This window comes from Amphibalanus amphitrite, unplaced genomic scaffold (genome assembly GCF_019059575.1).
Source record: "Amphibalanus amphitrite isolate SeventyFive unplaced genomic scaffold, NRLGWU_Aamphi_draft 001616F_arrow, whole genome shotgun sequence".
Taxonomy (NCBI): Eukaryota; Metazoa; Arthropoda; class Thecostraca; order Balanomorpha; family Balanidae; genus Amphibalanus; species Amphibalanus amphitrite.
Genome location: NW_024883109.1, coordinates 53,251 through 75,009, shown reverse-complemented (window position 1 = coordinate 75,009; position 21,759 = coordinate 53,251). Strand labels below are relative to the sequence as shown.

The 21,759-nt window shown below is 51.0% G+C and overlaps 2 protein-coding genes and 1 long non-coding RNA gene across 3 annotated transcripts; 1 reads left to right on the top strand and 2 right to left on the bottom strand.

Moving 5' to 3' along the window:
- Window positions 1-14: 14 nt before the first annotated feature.
- Window positions 15-1,066, bottom strand: LOC122374179 (CCAAT/enhancer-binding protein alpha-like). The gene has a single exon (XM_043352783.1). It carries the CDS (start codon window positions 820-822, stop codon window positions 319-321), a length of 504 nt encoding a protein of 167 aa, XP_043208718.1. The 5' UTR covers window positions 823-1,066; the 3' UTR covers window positions 15-318.
- A 9,643-nt stretch (window positions 1,067-10,709) lies between these two features.
- LOC122374177 lies at window positions 10,710-14,722 on the bottom strand. Its single transcript, XR_006255168.1, has 4 exons — window positions 14,256-14,722; window positions 13,025-13,188; window positions 12,579-12,656; window positions 10,710-11,788 (listed from the first exon to the last, which is right to left on the bottom strand). It is a non-coding gene; the product is annotated as an uncharacterized LOC122374177 (long non-coding RNA).
- Window positions 14,723-16,443: 1,721 nt separating this feature from the next.
- On the top strand, window positions 16,444-20,380 carry LOC122374183. The gene is made up of 2 exons (XM_043352787.1): window positions 16,444-17,452; window positions 19,846-20,380. Exons 1-2 carry the CDS (start codon window positions 16,444-16,446, stop codon window positions 19,896-19,898), a joined length of 1,062 nt encoding a protein of 353 aa, XP_043208722.1. The 3' UTR covers window positions 19,899-20,380.
- Window positions 20,381-21,759: the final 1,379 nt, after the last annotated feature.

Here is a 21,759-nt window from a genome sequence, read left to right as displayed (position 1 = left end):
CAAGTTAATAGTTCATGGGACGTAACGGCAATACTACAATGCATGAGTGACCACATGTATTTGTCATTCACTTGCATTTCGAATCGTTCCGTAATACTCACTCCTGGCTCTGAGAAATGATGACTTCACATTTGTTCAAAGGCTTATTTATCAGCATACTTTGCAACGAATATCTGACACGCAGATAATGTGACCGGCGAGGAGTATTGAACATCAACAGAGCTTCACAAACGTCGTGAGGACTGTACAGCAGGAACTTCCGAACTATAAATTAGGTACCTACTTTTTGCTAACTCACTCTAACAACCTACAATGGCTTCACTCGGAGGTGGACGGGGTGGCACCTGGAGGCACCGGCCGTTCCGCCTCACTCAGCAGGCGCAGACGCTCCGCCTGGCGTGCTGCCAGCAGGCGGCGGAGGCAGAACGCCTCCTCCCTCAGACGGGCCACCCGCGCGCGCAGCACCGCGTTCTCGCCGTCCAGCCAGCAGGCGCGCAAGTTGATCTGATCTTCACGCGCCTTCCGACTGTCGCGCGACCGCTTGGCGGCCAAGTTGTTTCTTCTGCGGCGCTCGAAGTACTTCTGGTCCTTGAGGGCGTCCGGGATGGCGCGTTTGGCGCCCCGGGGGCGTCGGGCGCCGGCGCCCTGCAGCGCCCGCGCCACCAGCGGACTGCTGAGACCCACCACTCCCGGAGGCAGCAGTGAGAGAGGAGCCAAGGAGGGCGGCGCCACGGGCGTCCCAGCCACCGACATCTCCGCCTCGCCCGACATGTTCACCGGAAAATAGAAGAATGGCACTTTGTTTTTGTCTTCTATTGCCATCAATGACAATGGTCACTTATTCAGCAGAGTGGCGATTTCTTTGAAGATGGCGGAAAGGCCAAGGATCTAAGATCTTCTTCAGTATCACTCCTGCTCACCGAAATCTCACCCAACGCTACCTCTTGGTCGTAATCAGGCGTGAATCACCACCGAAACCCAGTCACTGCGACCGGCGCGAGGTGAATGCGCAGAATGCCGACTGTGGTGACACCAATGCCGCTTCGGATTGCCTCGGGCTAATTGGCGATGCGCATTGATCGCAGCGTGGGAGCAACCGCAGCTGCCTGGCTGGTGGCCGCTGATTTCGGCCCGGTCCGGCCGGTGCTGGTGGTGGCTCCACCCGATCGATTTATGATATCTGTACCTGTAACTAGTGATTGTTTTGCTATTCGCTGAGGTAAATCTTAGTTGGGAGCCGGTTGGCATGATCGAGTTATTTTAGAGAGCTTTTATTACCCTCTACCATGCGCTTGGCAGTTGGCATTGAGCACTAACAGATTTGAAGTGGCTTGGGTATCGCTCGAAGATGTATCGCTGGAGCTTTACACCAATGACGTAGTGACAGACCTGCTTTATTACGGACGCCATTTAATTGCGTCCCAGAAAAGCTATTTCTGGCACGTAAAAGCTGACTCGCCCCAAAATTGGTCCTCAGCACCTATTTGGTGGATACCAGCACCAATCATGGAAAATGACCTTAATTAGCTGTTTCTGGCACCTATTCATCGGTACGCCTTACTCTTTTTTTCTGAATCTGGCACCTAAATGCTGAGCGTAGCACCAATCTAGTAGAAAAATGAACTACTGGCTGGTAGAATCATGTTGTTCTGGTATAATGACCCCTGTAGTCTAGCCTAAAGGTTGCCAGTGCAGCTACACTCTAAGACAGCCCCGTAGTGATCTCAGCATTGTATATGACGTTTAACCCGCGCGGGGCTGGGGGGGGGGGTAAATTTTACCCCCCTCGCGAATTTTTGCGATATCTCAAAAACGGCGGCGCACAGCGCCGCCAAACTTTCTGTACCTTTTCTTACATCAATTTGACACGTTCCCTGAAAATTTGAGCGAAATCCGTCGGAAAATTTTTGAGAAATTGACGTTTTAGTGACGTCATGTTCGCCATTTTCGCCTCAAAAACGGCAAAAGTTCAAACGCCGCTAACATCTTCATTTTTAAAGGAATCAAGACGTAACAAAAAAGGTTATACGTAATTTTACTTTGTCTATCAAATGGGTATCTCGGTTTTTTGAAAATTTTGGATTTTGGCCTAAATTTTTTCAAAAAACTGCCTTTTTTGGTAAAATCATTATAAAATCCAAAATTTTGAGTCTATCGAAAAAAACCGGAATATATGTCAGAGAAGTGGTCTATGTGCACCTACATACCAAATTTTAGAAGAATCGGTTCAAAAATGTGGGAGTTATTCAAAATTTTATGACGTCACGACACACAAATTTTTTGAAAAATGACTTTTTTGGAAGTTCTAGACCTCGTACGAAAACAAAAATAGCACTATTCGATTCGCCGTGAAAAACTGCATCAGATAGACACCTTTTTAGGCCTTAACAACCAACTTCAAAATTTGACCTCACTTGACCTGACCTTGACCTGACCTCGACCTGAAATTCATCCAGAGGTGGTCCATATCACTTATTGAGTGTGCCTATTGAATTCTATGAGTAAAATGACCCATAAAACATGTGTCGCACACATAGGCGTAGGAACAGGGGGGGCCAGGTGGGCAAGTGCCCACCCACTTTTCGAGGTGGGGGGGCCAACCATGTGTTTTGGCCCACCCACTTTTTACTCGAGGCCCCTCGTCTCGATTGGAGAGGACGTCGTCACCTTCCAGAATAAACAAACTCGGTAAAAATAAGTTCCACGGATCCCCACGCTTGGACTCCAAGGGGCCGTGATGGATCCAAGGAGGCCCTCTGTTCATACTTGTCAGTCGAAGCCCCTGAGAATGATGGCCTGAGAGGCCCTAGTGGATCTGAGGAGGCCCCAATATCCACACTGGTCTGGGGAGGCCCCTGACACCGGCGGTCTGGGAGGCCCCTCTATCCACACTAGTCAGAGGTTTGAGACTGGTGGTCTGGGAGGCCCCTCCATCCACACTAGTCAGAATAGGCCCCTGACACTGGCGGTCTAGCCGAGGCCCCCTACCCTCACTAGTCAGAGGAGGCCCCTCTATCCTCAATAGTCAGAAGAGGCCCCTGAGACTAATGGTCTGGGAGGCCTATCCATCTACACTGTAGTCAGAGGAGGCCCCTGAGACTGATGACCTGAGAGGCCCTTATAATCACACCAGTCAGAAGAGGCCCATGAGACTGATGGCTGTGAGGCCCTTCTGTTCATATAACTGGCCACTTGAGGCCCCTGAAACCGTTGGTCTGGGAGGGCCCTCTATACACACTAGTCAGAAGAGGCCCCTGAGACCGATGGTCTGAGAGGCTCTTATATTCATACTAGCCACAAGAGGCCCCTGAGGCTGATAGTCAGAGAGGTCCACTCCTAATGAATCTGAGGGGGGCCCTCTATCCACATTTACACTTTTCTAGGGAGGCCCCCCCCCCGAGACTGATGGTCTGAGAGGCCCTTTTATTTATACTGTTCACAGGAGCCCCTGAGATTAATGGTCTGAGAGGCTCTTCTATTTATACTAACCAAAGGAGGCCCCTAGCATTGATGGTCTAACAGGCCCTTCTATTTATACTAGCCAGAGGAGGCCCATGAGACTGATGGTCTCTGAGAGGCCCTTCTATTCAAACTAGGCAGATGAGGCCCCTGAGAATGATAGTCCGAAGAGCCATGCGCGGCAACTGGCCGTGTCCATATTTCGGCTCAGTAGGGCCCCACAGAGCTCATGAGAGCACCTCAAGGGCTCCTAAGTAGACACGCTTATTCCCATAAGGGTGCCACGCCGGCTTCTGAAGGCTCCTTGTAGGCATCTAAGGGCCCTTTCCGGCCTCTAACGGCTCCACCCGCCTGTGATGGCTCCACACCAGTGTTTATGAGCGCCACACAGCGGCGCCTTTGAGGGTCATACTAGTGTCTCTTAGGGCCCTATATCGGTGGCTCTGGGGGCCCCACACCGGCGCCTCAGTGGGCCACCACACCTGTGCATCTCAAGGCTCTATAGGCACATCTGAAGGACCCACACCGACACCTCTGAGGGCCCACACCAGTATCTCGGAGCTCTGAAGGCCCCACACCGGTGACTTTGAGGACTCACCGGCTCCCGAGAGCACCATGTTGATGTCTAACGGCTCCACAAGGCCACTGAAGGCACCACACAAGCTCTCACTTAGCTCTAATGTCCATGTACCGGCCTCTGAGGGATTTAAGCCAGCGCATTCATAGCTCCACACCAGCAATTGTAAGGGCTTCACACTGAAGTATCTGAGGGTTCCACACCGGTGTCTCTAAGGGCCACATACCGGCATCTCTGAGGGCCCCATACCGGCGTCTCCAAGGGTCCACATCCGGCGGGCACCCATCAGCGACTGAAGGTCCCACACTGTCGACTCCGAGAGCCCCATCTGCGTCTGGGAGCACCATGCCGTCTTTAAGAACCACAGCGGCTCCTCCGTACGAAAGATGGGCGTCTGCATGCCAAAGGGGAGCGGTTCTGAGACAGTAGGGCACCTACGTGCAATAGAGGGGCGCCTATGAAGCCCATAGGGGCGCCTCAATCCGAAAGAGGGGCACCTCTGAGGCTTACATATATGGGCGTCCACATGCAATAGAGGTCTGCAAATTGCAATTGATCAATGCCATGGGGGTGCATTCATAAGAAAAAGGGGCGCCGGCATGGCAAAGAGAGGCGCCTTCAAGTGTCCTTAAAAGAGAGACGCCTATGATAAGCGCACATTGTATGCGACAACGGGGCGACTGTGGCACGTATGGGGATGTCTCTGATGACTTTTTTTTTTTTTGAATTTTGCTCCCGACAGGCCGCGGCCCATACATAGGGCGCTTATATGCCAAAGAGGGCGCCTATGAAGCTAATGGGGGCACCTGGGAAACGAGGAAGACATTTGTGTTAGGGTTTTCAGGGGTCATGCGCCGTTTACTGGATACTTTGTGTGCCACGCTCGCGATGATGAAACCGTCCAATTCAACAGGAATTGACGGCATTAGCGTGCTGATGCTGCAAAAGTTTTTCTTGGGTGTGAGACATGCTCTGCTTGACGTTGTAAACTCGAGCCTTGTCACCGGTACAGTGCCGCACGCCTGGAAGCATGCGCTAGTCACACCCATTCCTAAAGCCGGAATTGCCACCGAACCGTCCGATACTCGACCCATCTCGATTCTGCCAGCAATAATGAAAATTGTCGAGCGCGTTGTACAGGCGCAGCTCATTGCTTATCTCGAGGACAATTGCCTGCTCTCCGATTGTCAACACGGGTACCGTAAATTCCGTTCCACTGAAACCGCACTGCACGTGATCACCGATCTGGCGCTTCACGCTATGGACAACGGCGAGATAAGTATTCTAGTACTTCTCGATTTATCTAAATGTTTTGACGTTGTTCCGCATGACAAGCTGCTAGAAAAGCTGTCTCTCTACGGCATCACTACCAAATGGTTCCGTGACTATTTGGCAGACCACGCGCAGCAGGTGCAGGTACGGTGCGCAGACGGAAGGATGCTACTTTCCGATGAAAAGAGCAATGTGATCGGTGTATACCAGGGCGGCGCCCTCAGTTGCATTCTGTACATGCTGTTTGCGAACGACCTTAGCTTGCATGTGCCGGACGGTGTTAGTGTTGTCCAGTATGCTGACGACACACAACTGATAGTGACAGGCAGAAAGTGTGACTTACCGCAGCTCGTCGCCCGTATGGAGCACGGACTCGACATGTTGTACCAATGGTTTTGCTTCAACCGGATGAAGCTCAACTCCAAGAAGACGCAGATGTTAGTGCTAGGTACCCCCTCAATGCTGCGCAATGTACCACCTGTGACGTTGACCTTCAATGGAGATGTCATTCCAGACTCAGGAGTAGTTAAAAACCTCGGTGTTCAACTTGACAGGTATCTAAATTTTGAGGCTCAGATAGACAATATGTCCCATAAGTGCGCCGGTATTCTGATAGCCCTAAGTCACGCACGTCACGTCATACCTAGACCTGTGTTAAAGGGCATCACAGAAGCTCTAGTGTTATCCATTGTGCGCTACTGCATGTCGGTGTATGGGTCTTGCACTAGCACACAGCTGCACCGTGTACAGAAGACCATCAACTTCTGCGCACGTGTCGTGACCGGGAAAAGGCGATGTGATCACATCTCGGGTGCCATATCAAGCCTCGGCTGGCTCACGGCCGAACAGTTGGTGGCTTACCATACCTTGTGTGCAGTCGAGCGGGCGATGAAGTCAGGTCATCCGGACTTTCTTCTTAAGACCTTCGGACAGCGAGCCCACCAGCGGCATGATCATAACACCAGGCGAGCGGACTCGTTTACCCTTCCGGCCATCCGTGTGGAGGCCGGCAGGCGGCGACTCTGTTACCGCGGTGTGTCGCTGCTGAACGACAGCGGCATTGAGCCTGGCACTTTGTCTTTCCGGGCAGATGCCAGGCTGTTCGCTGGATCTCTCTGATTTACGATATCGTTCCTGGTGCGAGTGTATGCATGGTATGCGAATGGTTGTAGTCATTTCCGTGTGTCTGTTCCAACTTCCCATTGTATTACCATTCAGACGCGAGTAAGTGAAAAGCCATGTAATCGTGGATCTTATTCAAATAAATCTGTTCTGTTCTGTTCTTTGCGGCAAATAGATTCTTTAAAAAAATCGGAGGGGGGATAAGTTTTAAAAACTGGTGCGGACTTTCCGCACTGTTCGCTTAAGCGGTTACGCCCCTGGGTACATCTGCCCGATCTGAGAAGCTAGATTTGGATGTCATACTTGAAAGCAGCCAGCAGGACGAGGCAAAAGTTGGAGGCCCCTGAAAATGGGAGGCCCCTGGAAAAGGAGGCCCCTTGACAGGGTTGCCCACCCACTTTTCATGACGTTCCTACGCCCGTGGTCGCACATGCCCTTTTCTATATTTTGTTTTTTGGTGACCTGACCTGACCTGACCTGACCTTGACCTTGACCTCTGAATGATATTGTATGCAACGAATATTGTCTTGGTAGCCTAAGAACACGTTTTGGGCGATCAGTCTCAGTCCATGACTCCATTCTTCGGCAACTACGGTGCAAGGCCGATACTGTAGAAACTTGCAATTTGTACCCTTGACCTGACCTTGACCTTGACCTCAAACTTTAAATTAAAGGAAAAGTGCCACCTTCCTGAAATATGAAGATATCGTTGGTTTTTATTTTGACATTATTATTTTTCATTTTCTTTTCAAAACCGGTGCCAGAAGTGCATAATTCGCTAAAAAGTATTTCAAACTATTTAACATATTGGTACTATGTTTATACTCTCTACCGCAGCTACTGTATGATGTCATAGCAATGACGTCACACTCAAGCCAATCAGCCTTGAGGAGGATAGACTCGTCGGACTGTAGCGGTTGTAAACAACTTGTCGCCCCGTGTGTCTGCCCGTGGCGCTAGTTATCTGTCGGAGGTAAGGGTGAAAGGTGCATATAATGGCCATGGAACGCTATTTTAGGATTATTGGTGAATAGCAAGAATATAGTTTTGGTGGTTTGAAATTGTTTGTCCTCAGTGATTGGCTTGATTCTCATTTTGCGGCATAAGCGGCTGTTTGGTTACATTGCATTTTTATGATTGTGTAATTATTATGATTATGTTCCTCCAAAGTAGGCATCACATATCAATCTCAAAGGCAGATCATCTTCTTTTCATGTCTATAATTTTCTTCAAGAATATTAATAAAAAAATATTTCATTTACCCCTGCCTATCATATATCCCATGGAGCTGCCGGTGAAAGTAGGCATGCAATGTGACCTAGCATTGGCGATGTGGTTAATTAGCTTTAAAGTACTATTGAATGCTAAAGGTCATTTAGAATGGTTTTCAAAACATTCCACTAGGAAATATTCATTGAAACCTGAAAATTAGGTACTTACAAAATGTAAATGTATAGCCACGTCTCAAGAGCATCCAGCCGTCTTCTCAGTAAATATATAATGAATCTTACCTGACCTAGCCTTACCTACAACCTACAACGTACGGCATTGGTAAAGCTGGCATCACTGTCAGCGTATATTAGTTTGGTAGGTTGTAGGTAGGTAGGTTGTAGGTTGTAGGTCAGTAGGTACTAGGTAAGGTTAGGTTAGGTTAGATTGTTTTTAAGCTTCCTTTTATCTTTACATTTACCGGTTAGCGCTGACGGTGACACCAGCTTTACCGATACCCGACCTACCACCTACAACCTACAACCTAAAACCTACATTCAATGGTGGCGGGTGGTGATAATTGTTATATGTACCTATATGATAATACTGGATATAAATACCATACGGATTAGCTGGTATCCATGACACACTTTCTTAAGAAGAAGGTCTTCTATTAAATCATGTCTATATTGTAGGAATCAAATGATTTTTGTTGTAGTCACATTCCCTACTCTGACCATCATGTCTGATTATTTCCAGTTACCACTGACAATGCCCAAAACAAGAACAACAAAGGCCCAAAGGTGGCTGTTTGGTAGTGCGCAAAGCTGCTGGTAAGTGGCATCAAAGGATGGGATGTGCTTTGTTATTTCCAGGCACGTAGCCAGGATTTTGCTGAGGGGGGGGGGTCACAGGTTGTGGCTTAGTGTTGTACCCCCTCCAAAAAAAGGAAAATTTCTCGGATTAGGCCCACTATTTTGGGGGTGTGTCACAGCTGTTTTTATTAAAAAAAAAATTCGCCATCGCCGAGGGGGGAAGGGGCACGAGGGCATGGCTCCCGTGCCCCTCCCCCCTCCTTGGTTACGTCCTTGGTTATTTCTGAGAGTTTGGATATCACAAAGCTTTAGATATAAATTAGAATGTAATAAGAAGCTTTCAGCATTGCACCTTTCCAGACACTGATAATTCATTTGCCTTTATTGTTTCAAAAGTCAATTTTCAACACAAAAAAGTTGAAATTATTAACTCAAATAATTGCAAATATATACTTTGGTAATTTGCCTTTCGCATCACTACCTATCAACAAAATAATCAGGGGTGACTAAATATGAAATGCTCCTGCATGATCTTCATCGTGAACAATTGTCAAGGTATGATGTTTGCGTGTTGAAATGTTATAAAGAACTTATGTCATAAAAACAACTTGTAAAATTGTGTCTTTCCATATTATTCTGCAAGGAAGCCTTGGAAGGAAGAGACACTATTCCGTCCTACAGAAGCCATTTAGAAATGTGTGACATGTTCAGCACTTTGAGTCAGTCGGTGCCCGGACCTCAGTCGGCTGTATGACCGTCTCCTCGTCCTCTTTTGTCGGCTCCGCCCCGTGCTGTTTCTATAAGGGTGTCTGACCCGCTGCCGCTATCCCCACTGTGAGGTCTGACCCGCCGCGCGCTGTCACCACTGTCGGCCCTCTGTGTGCGCGGCAGGTGGTGGTGGATGTCTCTGCTCTGACGCGCGGCGTGCGCCTGCTCAGTGTGGAGGTGCCGCTAACAGCGGTGCCAGCCGGAGCGGCTGCCTCGCCGGCGGCCGACATTGAGCGCGGCACGTGTCAGCCGCCGTTCGGGCCGCTGCAGCTGCTCCAGTCGGCGGCGCAGCTGTCCGTCTCCGTGTCACTGGCCGTGCCGCTGGACCTGCTGCCGCGGCCGGCGCCGGCGCGCTGCGCCTATGGCCGACTGCTGGCCGTGGTCTCGCAGCGCGGCCTGCAGCGCAGCGGCGTGCTGCAGCTCATCCAACAGCTCAACGAGCCGCCCAGCCCGGCGGCGGCCGAGGGCACCGCGCCGCGCCGGCCGGGCGACGTCAGCACACCTGGCATCAGCGGCTTCTGCCTGGCCGACCGTCAGCTGCACCTGCTGTTCGCCGAGGGGCGCGCCGACGCCGAGCTGGAACAGACGGCGGCCGCGCCGCGCGCTCTGCCGCGCCGCGACGCTCGACTCTGCCGCGCCGCGACGCTCGACTCTGCCACCAATCGGGCCTGCTGTTTAGGGAGCGCCTGTACCCGCGCCAGCCGGCCGCGTTCCGCGTGCTCGAGGACCGCCCGCTACGCGCCCAGCTGCTCGACACCCGCCTCTACACGTCACAGAAACAGGAGCCGGCGCGCGCCGTCCGCGCCATCAGAGAGTGCTTCCGCACGCAGTGGCTGTCGGAAAATGAACCTGCTTCCCAACGAGGCCGGCCTGCAACAACTGCTGGCCGGCTGTTGGCCGAAAAAAAAAACGCCTTCAACCGGATGTCAGTTGTCAAATCAACGCGTATTGATGCATTCACTAGGATGGGCTTACGTAAAGCTGTAGAATTGCAAATATATAATGGCACTGTTTTTGATCCGTTCGGTATGCATTGGTATCATATGATCTCTCATTCACAGACGATCAGCTGCGAAGACCCAGATCCGTAGTAGAGGGCTCATCGAGTCTGGGTCCAGCTCCCCGTACTTCCTCCACTTTGGAAACACCGCAGCGCAGACCACAGTTATACATAATATTTAGTTTTCATTCACTTCATAACCGAAGGTTGTTTGATAGGTGATATGCTGCTCGAGTTGCACCCCGGTATATCAATACGAAGCTTCCGTCCCTGCCACATACCAGTGAAGGAGGCGGCGGCGCCGGCGGCGGCGGCCGGGGCCGGGCTGCCCTGACCACCGACACAGTCTGTGAAATGCCCCAACAACCTTTAAAATTCAACAGGCTTCATAAATGTTTTTTTGCACCATATTTTCTCGCGTATATGAAAGCTCTAAAATGTACAATATTCATTTCAGCCGCAAGCGATATAAAAGCTCTACAAAACGTCATGTCTCTGTGTGCAAGAAAGACACATATATTGTGTATAATCGAGCGTACATGATCTGCAGCGCTGCGGAGGGCTGCTCGGTTGCCGCTTTTTACCAGTCGGCTCTAGGTCGGACATATGGGTAAACAAAATGGAATAGTAATATTAAACAATGCTACCTGCTGATGCTACTGGGCCTCTCATTGGTGAAGAACTGGCAGCCAGCCAGCGTGTTTTTGTGAGAACTGTTTTAACAGCAGCAACCGAACGGCTCTCGGGCCAGCGACCAGTGAGCGTAGACAGCACAGCGCTCCGTTAGGCATCGGCGGGCAAGCACACATTAGCTGTGGACGGACCGGCCGCCCGAACATATTTGTCGGTATCGAAAGTATCGTGAACCAAATGACTGCTAGCGAAAAAAGGACTGCCTCTCGTATCCATGAAAACATGTGCTCTACAAAAGTACATAATTGCTTAGTTGTCGCCAGTCACTCATTGCACCATGGCGTCAGTGTGGGGCCGCGCCCCGAATCATCGCAATCGCCAGGCAAAGCATCTCAATCGACAGGCACATGGTAGTCCAGCTACGAATCCGAGCCGGGGCATCCCGTCTATGTATCTACATTACACCACAATCGAACACTGTCGGGCCACCCGAGACAGCAGTCTCCAATGTAACATCAAAACACGCCACTCGTCTAATATCAGAAAAATGAGCATTGAGTACCTACCGAATATCGACTACAGAAGATTACAATGGGGTGCAGATCTAGCAAGAGTGTCGCGGTTCGTCTCGGCACGGCTTACAGGCCGCCGTGCCCGCGCAGGTGACCGCCAGCTCCACCTGTTCCACCTCCGGCGCGGAAGCTCGATCACAAGACTGACCTCAGTCGGCGCTGTGCTCGGCACAGGGCGACCGGGTCAGGAGCGGGCCGCTGCCGCCAGGGCCGCGGCCACCAGCCACGCGGCACCGGCCGCCATCACCCGCTCAGCCGAGATGCGCGCCACGGCGTCATTGGGGCTTCCCTGAGCAGGATCGAACCAGAGCTGCATGCACGGCTCCGTATCCGCCGTGAACTTCCACGAGTGATCCCACACCTGAAAAAGGCGCACGGTTTGCGTCACAGCTCGGCTCACTTTCACAGTCCACGCACCGGCAGCAATTAAGGGCTACTTAGATAGTGTGCTAATAGAGCGCAATCACTTAGCTTAATCCATATAGAGTCAACCATGAATTGTTAATTACGAGCGAGCGAGCGAAGCGAAGTCTTTTCAATATCACGGAAAAAGCTCAGTATGAGCGGCCCGACCCGGCCCGGCCTGTAACGCTTTTGAGAGGCTTACATCTCAGCAACCGCTGGACCGATTGGCCTGCGGTCTTTTTTTTTTGTTGGGTAGTCCTATTCCCTCTACCCCGTAATTGACTACTCTTGATACATTTCAGGGACCGTCGTGGCACGTGCCACGTGAAAAGTCAAGGGTGTTATTTGTCAAAATTGCAAAAGAAGTGATTTTGAGAGGCTCATATCTCAGCAGCCGCTTGGGCGGTCTTGCGGTAAATTTTGTAGGGTAGCTGCACCCCTTCAACCAAAGGTCGGATGCTCTTGATCTATGTGAGTGACCCCCACTGCACGTGCAAAATGCAAAAAGAAGAGGTGCCGAATTTGTTCCCATTTCAATAACTCTGTTATTACTGGGGCGATTTAGCTGAAACTTGGCATACAGGTAGGCAGTAGGCACCCACCAGGCAATGCATTCCCATATGTTGCGGTTAGGGTGCTACTGCACGTGCGCACGTGCAGGGGGGGGGGGCGCTTCCAGATCTCGAGAACGGCTGGGCCGATTGCGTTCAAATTTGGACGTAAAATAAAGGACGCTTGAATCTTACCTGAGTGATGTCCATTTCTTGATCACTTTCATCTGTGGATGACCGAGCAGCGACAGCAACCCAAGGCGTATACGGAATCTGTAAAAAATCAGCACACCGTTACCACATGTTTTAATAAAACTTACCTATAGGGAGGTAGCATACGAGTTAAAATACTGATCAAAACAATAACATACAAACATACAGATATTCGGTTAGGTTGAAATGGCTAAAAAATATAAAAAATAAGGGGAAGGTACTAGGGCTGTAAAGCTGAAAGGGCTCGGTACTAGTAATAATTTTTGGCTAAAAATATCACAAATAAAGACTCTGCACTAAAGCTGTAATGTCTGGTACTAGGAATAACTTTAGAGTAGTGTTATAAAAACAATATTCAGAGTCTTTTGATAATTTTTTTTCTAAAACAATATAGCAGGCATTTTCATTACTTCTAAAAAATAACTTACATTCTGATCCGGCACAGCACTGTTCTTTAGACACAAACGTTTTTGACTGTGCTTATCATGGTGCGCACTTCTTGTTAAGTTTAAGTGGTCATGTGGTCTTGGCTCATTGGTCATGCCACACACCCTCATCCACTTTTCTCTGTACTTCTTTTTTTAGCGGGAACCTAAAAGTAAAAAAAGGGTCAACACATGCTTAGTCCATGCAACACATACTTTGTGTATTAAGCTGAATAGTTCCACTGAGCCCAGTTTCACCAAGTGCGGTAAACTTAATTTTGGGGTAGTTTTTGTAGTTAAGTAGTGGGGTAGTTTGGTAGTTTACCCCAAATTGAGTTTACCGCACTTGGTGAAACTGGGCTCTGGTGAGTTTCCTTTTCTTGTCAGCACATAAGTGAAAGAAAACTGTGTAGACAAGAGATAAACCAAACCCCCATGGAAAGGTAGGTGTTACCACAACCAGGAAATGGGATTTGAAGGGATGGATAAATGTGTCTGAGTTCTACCTTTCAGGCAGACTGGAAAACATCCATACACTACGCCGGACGCCCGTGAGCCCCTCATGCGCCAAAATTTGAAGCAAGCAATTTTGAGCTGAAATTCCAGTGCATGATTTCCACTGGAAGTTGGGTGCCTGTTTGCACCAAAATTAAGCCACTTTTACATAAAGCACATGTGCATATCTACCGACCAAGGCTATATCAACCAGACAGATCGTTCCGGGGCCTCAGAGTCAGACGCTATTCCCTTTCTGAGCGTCTGAATTAGTTAATGTTCCCATGAAAACCCAATACCACAATATGTGTGGCACACTGTGAAACAAGGCCCAGGCCAGAAGTTCCGACTCTCTTCAGACCTGCCAGCACCCGCAGGGCAAGTCTGCTGCTAGATTGACCATAGCGTGTCAAAAAATTCGGTGACAGCCATTTGCATGAACATTATGCGCCATGCGGTCACCCTGCGCCTAAAAATTCAGCTGCCACCATGCGCTGAATTTGACGCATGCAAAATTATGCTGGATGTGCGATGAAATTTTCGGGGCAATGCCGCAATCACGCCACTTCGCCTGACATATTCGGCACAACTTGTTTTTTTATCCAGTCTGGCATTTCAGTTGTGAAAGCCTGAACAGTTCAAAAGGATTTGCTAATCCAGGGGAGAGTTCTGTGAAAACAAAAGTAATAGAAGAGCCATTGCAATAAATAAGAATTTAGGTACCTAGGTACCTACTTACTTGTGCACAGTCACACGCATATCAGTCCCGACCCGACGTAGGTCGTTTGCTCCGCGGATCACACACTTCTTCATCGTTATTATAGGTATTTGTTCGAACAAAAATGCCCTGATTTCGGATCAGAGCCACGGTATAAAATATGATAAAGATAAAAGATACATTTGCGTAAGATAAAAATACATTTTAGCAATTGGCTACCAAACGAGATGTCATCTGTTCAGGGCATAGCATAGGTTTACTTTCATAGACCTCATGAAAGTAGCTCATGAAACTCATCACCAATCAGCGCGACGGATTTCAAGATTCGATTGCGGATGTTCATCCGCCGGCCGATTGCCAGAACAGACAACGAAAAATAACGCAACTGCTCATGGTCTGCTCGCTAGTACAGGGATCCGTGCCTGATCAGTACTGCTGCAAGCTGATTGGTTAAAAACCAAAGCCTCGCCGCGGGTGGCTGTATTGTCGGATAAGAACGCATTCCTGGGATAAGGACGCATTCCTGGCATATTTTCTTTTAAAATTGCCGATAACTTCGAATGGAGGCCGAAATCGGCCGTAAGAGGGTAGGCAAATAGGTTTTCGGACACGGGCTACAAGATGGCTATCTCAGTTTAAATCCCCATGTTAAAGGTGGCCCTTTTCCTTTAAGTACATGTTTTTAGTAGTTCGTGATGAGAGCTTTCGATTGGCGTTTGAATTTTCCAAATCGGACCATTAGTTCGGGAGATAACAGGGGGGGGTAAAATTTACCCCCCCCAGCCCCGCGCGTTCGGCTGGAGACCCCAGCCCCGCGCGGGTTAAGTAAGCAAATAATATTGATTTGTTTGAAAAAAACAATGTCATTTAAATATTTAAAAGTATTTATTTGTAATGCTTAAAGGGAAACATTTTTGTGAGTAATTGTCTCGATTTTGACCATTAAAACGGGTATTGTATTTTTTGACGTCATCAAATAGCTCCAAAAAAGAAATGTAATGTTTTCATTCCGTTCAAGGCCGCTGAAGAAACGCGGGATCTTGCGTGGGACATTGTCCGTTGTTAGCCGTGCAGAGTTGTGCCGTGGTTGTGCCTTTTTCATCCGTTTATTACTTATGTCATATGTGTGCATGAAGCTTTGATTTTGTTTTTGGTTATTGTGTGGCCGGTCAGTCAAACGCCCCTGTAGAAACCGGATGCTGCGTTTGATCGAGATGGAGTCCTGTCAGACGATGATTGCAGAAAGCTAATAATATTGAAAAGAGGGCCGGTTGCGTGGCATGTCTGTTCAGAGTTGACATTTTGCTTTACTCCAGTTTATGACCTGAGAGCCTGGCTGGAAGTGACGGATCCAAACTTTTCACGTTAAAATGGCTGAAGGTGCAATAATGTGTAGTCTGTTCTCTACATAGCGGGCTGGTATAGGAGCGTCTTGCTATGCTGCACCATAGCTGGCTAGTGATTTTCTTTTGGCTAGAAATGGTGTTATAGTTTGCCGCCCTTGCGCGCTGTCCCGCCACCCTGCGGTTGTGTGTCTGGCGCCGCCACTGTGCTGTGCACCGTCCGCGCTCACCGCCGCGGTGCACCTGGCGCCGCCGCTGTCCACTGTGCACTGTCACGTGACCGCCTGCGGCGGTAGGGTGAATTCCGTGGTGTCTGAGACGAATACAGCCAGTTGGAACCGAGGCACGTCGACTATTACATTGGCGACGAGACGTCCCGGACAGCGAGTATGGCGGGGCGTGTGCCGGACTTCGACGGGACCGTGGAGGATTTTAGTGCGTACGCGAGGCGGCTGCAGCAATATTTTGTGTCGAATGACGTGAGTGATAGCATTAAAAAACGTGCGGTGTTTTTGTGTGCGATCGGTGCAAAGACATTCGGCCTTCTGGAGGACTTGATCGCACCGGCGTCAGTGGAAGAGAGGACTTATGAGGAGCTAGTGGCCGTGCTTAAGCAGCATTTTGAGCCTGGCACCTCGACGATCGTAGCACGTTTCCGTTTCCATACGTGCGTGCGCGAAGAAACCGAGTCCGTGAGTGGTTTCCTGGCGCGACTTCGGAAACTGGCGAAGCCTTGTCGGTTTCCTTCGGAGCTTCTAGACGAGCTACTTCGAGATCGTCTCGTCTGTGGAATTCGTCACGAGCAGCTGCAGTCCCGGCTGTTGAGCGAACCGCAGCTGACTCTGCAGTCGGCGGTGGGGCTAGCGATGGCTCAGGAGTCTGCTGCTACCAGTGCGGCGGAGCTGAGCTCTACTCTGGCGGCAGAGTCCGCCGGTGAGTCAGCTGTTCATCGTGTTGGCGGATCGGAGCTGCCGGCCCAGACACTGCAGGCGCGGCGGCGGCAGGCTGCCGGCCGGGACGGTGGTGGTGGCGGTGGCCGGGGCCGGCCCGCTGGATCCTGCAGCCGCTGTCTGCGCCGCCACCGTCCGGAGTCGTGTCCCTTCCGCACAAAGCAGTGCTTTCGATGCGGTCAGTTGGGACACATCCGGGCGGTCTGTGCCAGATGGAGTCAGCCGCAGCATCTACGTCAGCTAGAAGAGGACGACAGCGGTGCGGTGGCGACCACTGAGACCCGGTCCGGTGGCGAGGACCCGCCGGGTGAGTCCGTCGCTCTGGTGGACAGCGAGGTGTATGCCCTGTTCAACCTGCGTCCGGAGGCGGTGAAGCGGCGCCCGCCGCTGCTGGTGGACCTCGCGCTGGACGGACGGCCGGTGAAGATGGAGGTGGACACGGGGGCAGCTGTCTCCGTCTGTTCTGCTGCCGGCTTCAGACGTCTGTGGCCCGACCACGGGCCCGATCTGCTGCCCTGCTCTGTACACCTGAAGACCTACAGCGAGGAGGCACTCTCCGTGCTGGGCCAGGTGTTGGTGGACGTGGACTACGCTGGTCGGGTGGTCCGTCTACCTCTCGTCGTGGTCGACGGAGCCGGACCGCTCCTGCTCGGACGGAACTGGCTGGACCACATCCGGCTGGACTGGCCGGCCATCTGCCGGGTCCAGGAGCAGGCTCGGGTGGATGGCATCCTGGAGGAGTTCCCGGAAGTTTTCCAAGATGGGCTGGGGTGCTACACCGGAGGAGAGGTCAACATCGAGGTCGACCCTGACGTCCAGCCGCGCTTTTTTAAGCCGCGCACCGTTCCACTGGCCTACCGTGAAGAGGTCGACGCCCAGCTGGAGCAGGGGATCAGAGACGGTCTCTGGGAACCTGTTCGACACAGTAAGTGGGCGGCACCTCTAGTAGTAGTGCCCAAGGATGGGGGGAAATCTGTGCGGATTTGTGGCGATTATCGTCTCACAATAAACAAAGCAGCTAAAGTTGAGCAGTACCCCTTGCCCCGAATTGAGGAGCTGTGTTCTAAGATGGCAGGCTGTACAGTTTTCTCTAAGATAGACTTGAAAAGCGCATATAACCAGCTAGTGCTCGACCAGCGCTCACGTGAATATCTCACGGTGAACACCACAAAGGGCTTGCTGCGGCCTTGTCGGCTGGGTTTTGGGTATGCTAGCGCTGTGTCTTTGTTTCAACGCACTATGGAGTCAGTGTTGGCTGGCATCCCCGGGGTCGGTCTGTTTTTAGACGACATAGTGTGTGCGGGTCGTGATCAGGAGGCGCATGACGCTAGCCTCCGTCAGGTACTGCAGCGACTGCAGGAGGCTGGTTTCCGTGTCAACAGAGCAAAGTGCAGCTTCTCTGTAAGCGAGATCACGTACTTAGGTTTTAGACTCAGCAGCAGGGGCGTGGAGACCTCTACAGACAAAGTAGACGCCATACTGAAAGCTCCTGATCCACAAAACATCAAGGAGCTTCGTATGTGGCTGGGCCTCATTAACTACTACGGCCGGTTCCTCCAGAACCTGGCTACCTGTTTAGCCCCTTTGTATCAGCTGTTGCGTACGGGTCAGGCATGGAAGTGGACGGATGTGGAGAGCGCTGCTTTCGCAAAGGCTAAGGCGTTGTTGGTGAGACCTCCCGTTTTGGCCCACTTTGACCCGGCCCTGCCGGTCATTGTAGCGTGCGACGCGGGGCCCCGCGCGGTCGGTTGTGTGCTCAGTCAGCGAACCAGGGAGGGGGAGAGGCCCGTAGCATTTTATTCACGAACGCTGAACGATACGGAGACACGATATTCACAAACAGATCGCGAGGCTCTGGCGGTGATCACGGAGGTGAAAAAGTGGCATTATTACCTAGCCGGGCGGGCATTCACCATACAAACGGATCACAAACCCCTGCTGGGTATCATCGGTGAACAGAGGGCGCTGCCTGTGATGGCATCTCCCCGCATGGTGCGCTGGGCTCTCATGCTCGGGGCCTATGACTATAGGTTAGAGTACCGGCCTGGTTCGAAGCAGGTTCACTGCGATGCGCTGAGCCGCTTACCTGCTGTGAACCCGGCGCCCGAGACCGTTCCCCGGCCGGCTGAGTCGCTGCATCTGATGGAGTTTTTGGACTCCTCCCCGGTGAGTGTCGCTCAGATCCGTCGGTGGACCAGCGTGGACCCGGTTCTCTCACAGGTGTATCGGTTCGTGCGTGACGGCTGGCCGTCCACCGGCGGGATCCTCGGTCCGGAATTCCAACCGTATAAGTCCCGTATCGGCGAGTTGAGCGTTGAAGATGGGTGCATTCTGTGGGGAGCGCGGGTGGTAGTGCCGCCCCAGGGCCGAGCGGATGTGCTGAGACTTTTGCACGAGGGTCACCCGGGGGAAACGCGCACCAAAATGTTGGCTCGAATGTATCTATGGTGGCCGCGCTTGGATGAGGATATCGGGGACGTGGTGGGAGCGTGTAGCAGGTGTCAGGAGCTCAAAAACAGTTCGCCTGACGTTCCTCTTCATCCCTGGGTTTGGCCGACCCGTCCCTGGCAGAGAGTTCATATGGACTACTGCAGCATGAACGGAACTCTTTTTCTGGTTTTGGTTTGTGCTCATTCAAAGTGGATGGATGTTTATCCCACACACTCATCAGACACTGTTACGACGATTGAGAAGCTTCGTATATCGTTTGCAGCTTGGGGAATACCACAGGTACTGGTGACTGACAACGCTCAGGCGTTCGTGTCAAAAGAATTTGCTTCTTTTTGCAGAGTCAATGGTATCCGCCACCTGACTACGCCCTGTCTGTCCCCGAAATCCAACGGTGCGGCCGAGAAAGCGGTAGATATTCTAAAAAGAGGTTTATATAAACAGAGAGCTGGATCAGTACAGACCAAAGTGTCACGCTTCCTTTTTCGGTACCGAACGACACCTCAGAGTACCACTCAGTGTACCCCCGCTGAGCTGTTTTTGGGCCGGGTCCCTCGCACGCATTTGGATGCTTTGCTTCCAGGCAGAGAGGATAGAGTGCGGATGCGGCAGGAGGCTCAGAAGGCGTACAAAGACCGCGGGTGTCAGGACCGCCATGTGTCTGTCGGTGACAAGGTGTGGGTTTCATCTGTGGAGAATCTTAGGGGTCTCGGTAAATGTCGCTGGGTCCCTGGTCACGTCGTATGTCGCGATGGTTTAAAGCTGACTGTTGAGCTGACAGATAGGCGGCTTGTTGTCAGACATGCTGATAAGGTTCGGAAGCGTCACTGTGACGTGCCTTCGGTGCCTAACGAGCGACCTCTCCCCCAGGAGACGTCCCCGCCGGCACCTCCGGAGGAGCCCGTAGATCGGGAGCCGCCTGAGGCCGCGGCGGTGCGGCTGCGGGACCGGTCACCAGTCGCTCCGCTGCCGGCTGCTGATCTGCCCAGGCCGTCCGAGGCCGGCGACGGTGATTCGTCGGTGAGCCGGGACCCCAGCCGCGCCGTCGTGTCGCCGCGATATCGTCTGCGGGACCGAACCCGTATACCGCGGCCCGATCGGCTCGTGTATGAGTGACCATTGTTTATTCGTGTTGGTGTCATCCGTGATATCTGCGTTGTGAACAGAAGTGTGTTACGTCTTTGTTAGCCGTGGTGGAGGGATGTTATAGTTTGCCGCCCTTGCGCGCTGTCCCGCCACCCTGCGGTTGTGTGTCTGGCGCCGCCACTGTGCTGTGCACCGTCCGCGCTCACCGCCGCGGTGCACCTGGCGCCGCCGCTGTCCACTGTGCACTGTCACGTGACCGCCTGCGGCGGTAGGGTGAATTCCGTGGTGTCTGAGACGAATACAGCCAGTTGGAACCGAGGCACGTCGACTATTACAAATGGCATAAATCATTATCTCCACTGGCGAAAATGGCACTTGACATCACCGAATACAACGTTCATGTTGTTAGGATACATAAAATCAGGAAGATTACGCGAATTAGGTAAGCAAACGTGGAATAAGATAGGTGCTGGATGTTTTGGTTTTGGTGCTGAATCAGCAAAAAGCAAATACGGAGTTCAACTAGACGATTTGGCAACTTTAGGCTGTGTGGAAGCATTTAGGTGCCAGATTCAGATATTAGGGTCGAATAAGCATTTTGGGGCTGATCAGCAATTAGGTGCCAGAAACAGCTTTTTAGGGACCAGAAACAAACATTCCCCCTTTATTACATATATGAACCCACCCGCACTGAATGGATGGTGCTTCCTACCTGAAGAGAAACAATGTATTTTTTTTCTTCAATTTCCGTTGTTTAGTGTGGGAAGTTTTCAAATCATCGATGGATAATTGTTCGTCAAGCACATATTTTGCTATTTGGGGTCACTGCTGCCAGGTCAGGTCACAGAGGTCAGGTCACTGAGGGTCACAATATGAAAGTGTCGTGTGAAACATGTTTTATGGTCCATTTTACATGACAAATGCGATTATGTTGGTCAGGCAGCCTTTGTGGCCAGTTTAGGTTATGTTCTGACTTCTGGTGAAGGTCAGGTCAAATTAGGTCAAATTTCAAAGCTGATATTTTTGCATAAAATGGGTATCGTTTCGATGCAGCTCTCGTCATGAGGAGTCTAATGGTGGTCCTTTGTTTTGCGCTACGTGGTGTAGAATTGCTAAAAATTAATTTTGAAAACTTGACTTCATCATTTTGAACAGTTTTTTTTTCTCGCTATAACTTGGCCAAAAAGAGACATCGATCTCAAATTTGTTATGTGGATAGGAGACGGTCATAGGCGCGGGAGCCGGGGGGGGGGGCTGTGGGGGCAGCTTGCCCCCCCCCCAACTCTGGGGCCGTGGGGGCGGTTCCCCCACAGCTTTGAGGCGGAATACCACACTTTTTTTGCAAATGTTTTCTTTTTTTGTTGAAAAAGCCGAGGGGTGAAAAATAAGTGGCCTAAAACCGGTGGGAAAACTAGATTTGGGGGTACCCTAGGTTGACCTCTATTATGGTGTGCCCCCCCAGTCGGAAAGTAGTTCCCGCGCCCCTGGAGACGGTAGAGACTATTATATATATTCCGTTGTTTTCGAAATTACATAGTCAAACATTTGGGATTTTTTGGCTATTTTATCCAAAAAATTACTTTTTTGATTTTTTTGGGTCAAAATCCAAAAATAAACATAAAAATCCGATATAGCAGTTTATAGTCCTACCAACCCTAAATCGTTTACCTATGTCAAAAACATTTTTCTGTATATCTT

Bases quoted from the DNA above. Each gene is read 5' to 3' on its own strand.
- LOC122374183 (XM_043352787.1), top strand. From the start codon at position 16,444: ATGGCTCAGGAGTCTGCTGCTACCAGTGCGGCGGAGCTGAGCTCTACT. The intron at 17,453-19,845 runs GTAAGTGGGCGG...CCTCTCCCCCAG, and splicing joins CTGGGAACCTGTTCGACACA to GAGACGTCCCCGCCGGCACC.
- LOC122374179 (XM_043352783.1), bottom strand. From the start codon at position 822: ATGGCAATAGAAGACAAAAACAAAGTGCCATTCTTCTATTTTCCGGTG.